This window comes from Mustela nivalis, assembly GCF_964662115.1.
Source record: "Mustela nivalis genome assembly, chromosome: 9".
NCBI lineage: Eukaryota > Metazoa > Chordata > Mammalia > Carnivora > Mustelidae > Mustela > Mustela nivalis.
The window spans coordinates 104,973,356-104,976,485 of record NC_139028.1 but is presented as its reverse complement, the minus strand read 5'-3'; the positions used below and the strand labels follow the sequence as shown (position 1 = coordinate 104,976,485).

Below are 3,130 nucleotides of genomic sequence, written 5' to 3'. Positions count from 1 at the left end.
AAGTAGAAGAAATAGGAATGAATAAGTCACAGCAATAAAAGTCATAGTGTAGTGAATATAGTCTTTGTTATCATGGTAGCAGTACATGGGCATAGATGGTAGCTACACTTGTGATGAGCAGAACAAAAACTGGAGATTTGTAGAATCACTAGGCTGTACACTTGAAACTAATGCAACATTGTGTATCAACTATACTAAAAAACAAAAACAAGTGAACAAACAAAAACAAGAAAACAGATTTCTGTTGCACAAAGGAAAATAATACTTTAAGTAAATACAATTCAATTTCTTCCTGGGGATTGTGTTGAAGAGAATAGAACACCAGAAAATAAGTCTGTGCCTCTCATATTTGAAAATGTGGTGAACCCATTCTCTGGGACTTGACTCCTCATATCATGCTAGTGGATGACCATGAATGATGTCAGAGGCCAACTTCAAAAGGTTTGAGTATTCTTGTATAAATTAAGGGAGCACCTCAATGCTAAGCGGTTCTTAGCCTATGACCCAGTTTTCAGTTGGCTACATCTGCTTCTCAGTCTAACCTTCTTTGTTTCTCTCTAGTATGAGAGCCTTTCTGAGTAGAACCAAGAGAGTTTTGCATAGCCCGATTGGTGGGGGGAAAAATGTCAAAATATGCTGTTTGCATATAGAGCAGTGAGGATTAACAAAATGCACCGCAGAGACATCCAACTCATCAACTATTTGGCTGCTTCTTCTTCTTCTTCTACTTCTTCTTCTTCTTCTTCTTCTTCTTCTTCTTCTTCTTCTTCTTCTTCTTCTTCTTCTTCTTTTCTTCCCTGTTAAAATTTTGTTTACTTATTCAAGAGAGACAAAGAGAAAGAGAGAGCAGGAGCATGGGGAGGGGGAAGGGGAGAGGAAGAAGGACAAGCAGGCTCCCACTGAACAGGGAGTAAATCACAGGCTCAATCCCAGGATGCTGAGATTAGGACCTGAGCCAAATTCAGATGCTTAACCACTTAACCAACTGAGCAACCCAGGCATACCTTAGCTATGTGGCTTCTTAAACTGAGGGCCCTTTACAGAATGGGAGATTTTCCACATTTACAATAAACATCAATTTGTATACTCATAAGGGATTTTTAAATGAGGTTATAAATACACCATGGAATTACACTTAAAGGTTTAAAAAGTGATGTTCATTATCTAATTTAAAATTTTAATGCCTGGAATACATCATCAATAGGCTACTAAGAATTAATTATAATGTCTATAAGGACAGTGTGAATAGTGTAATTACATTGAATTACATTATTAAAAAGCATTATTTATGTAATGAGTTAAAATATATAATAACATTAGTAAATTTTTTTGGATTGCTTTTTCTTTGATTGCAATGGATACCACCAAAAAAGGGAATGCTTAGGACTTCTCTCTGTGTGTGAGATATTTTTCAGTCAAAAATCTCTTTCCTAAAGCAGGGCATAACGTCAAACAATGTACTCTTACAGTGTGCCTTGATAAGAGTAATATAATGTCCAGTATGTCTAAGATCATGAAGGAGAAAATGTTCCAGAATACCAGACTTAAGTTCCAAAATGTTAAAGCTGAAAGGACCTGGAGGTCATGTGATTTGTTCCCCTTATTCAACTTCAAAAAAGTAAAGTAACAGCAAGAGGGTAGTTGAGGGGCCTTCGAACTTTAAGTCTTGCAATTTGTTAAAAATACTTTACTTACTTATTTACTTATTTGAGATATAGAATGAGAGAAGAAGAGAAAGAGAGAGAGCATGGGGGGGGAGGGTCAAAGGGAGACACAGACTTCTCACTGAGCAGGGAGTCTGATGTAGGACTCTATCCCAGGACTCTGGGATCATGCCCTGAGCCAAAGGCAGTTGCCCAACCAAATGAGCAAATCAGGTGTCCCAAGTCTTGCAGTTCTTGATGAAATCACAAAACCTTCCTGTACATGCTGTATTTGTTGATATTAGGGTCCTGTGGATAGAACAAGATCCAGGCCAATATTTTAACTCCAGAGACATCATTTCTCTTCAAGCTGTGTGTCTCGGCACCATATTTTCTTCATGGCATTCTTCATGTCTGTGTTTCTCAGTGTGTAGATAAGAGGGTTGAACATGGGGGCAATCATGGTATAAAATAGGGCAAAAACCTTGTCATTACTCACAGAATCAGCCATGGGGACATATGTGAAGATGAGGGGCAAGAAGAACATGAACACAACAGTGATGTGTGAGCCGCAGGTGGAGAGAGCTTTGCGGCAGCTCTGGGATGAGTGTGTCCTCAGCGTGGACAGGATGATGATGTAAGAAATTACCAAGGCAACAAAGGTCAAAATTGATAGCACTCCTGTGGTGCTAATGATCACAATAACCAACAGGCTAGTGTCCATGCAGGCCAGCTTCAACAAGGGGAAAACATCACAGAAATAGTGGTCTATCTGATTGGGTCCACAGAAGGGAAGTTCAATAATAATCAATACCTGCAGGATTGAGTGGAGAAATGCTCCGAGAATCGAGGCCATCAAAAGAACATAGCACACCTGTCTGCTCATGATGACCATATAGTGAAGGGGTCTACAGATGGCTGCATAGCGGTCATAGGCCATAGCCACCAAGATAAAGATTTCAGTGGCACCAAAGAAGTGGGCATAGAACATCTGGGCCATGCAGCTGTTGTAGGAGATGGTCTTCTGCTGGGCCAGTAGATCTGTGATCAGTTTGGGGGCCACTGTGGAAGTGAAGCAGACGTCCATGAAAGACAGGTAGCTCAGGAAAAAGTACATGGGCTGCTCACGTAGGCGGCTGCCACTGATGGTAAGAAGAATTAGGAGGTTTCCTGAGAGAATTGCAATGTAGCAAAATGAGAACACCACAAAGCAGGCAATCCTTTCATCCTCATCACTAAAAAGTCCTAAGAGGATAAATTCTGTGATATTTTCATGTCCCATTGTTTCTGTGGGTGTGATCAAGTAAAGGAGAAAATTAATGTACTGGAAACAGTCAACTTTTAAAACGATTCATTTATTTTAAAAGTCATTCATTTATTCAATAATACATATTGATTGTTCATTACGATACAAACACCATAATTAGTGCTAAGGGTACAGAAAGCAGTATGCAAAATACATAAAGTCTTACCCACAAGTAGATAAA

The 3,130-nt window shown here is 39.4% G+C and overlaps 1 protein-coding gene across 1 annotated transcript; it reads right to left on the bottom strand.

Annotated features, from left to right (window-relative positions):
* Window positions 1-1,998: 1,998 nt before the first annotated feature.
* LOC309872954 (olfactory receptor 4P4-like) lies at window positions 1,999-2,925 on the bottom strand (the record flags this gene model as incomplete). Its single annotated transcript, XM_082747923.1, has 1 exon — window positions 1,999-2,925. The coding sequence occupies one exon, from the start codon at window positions 2,923-2,925 to the stop codon at window positions 1,999-2,001; it is 927 nt and encodes a 308-aa protein (XP_082604049.1).
* Window positions 2,926-3,130: the final 205 nt, after the last annotated feature.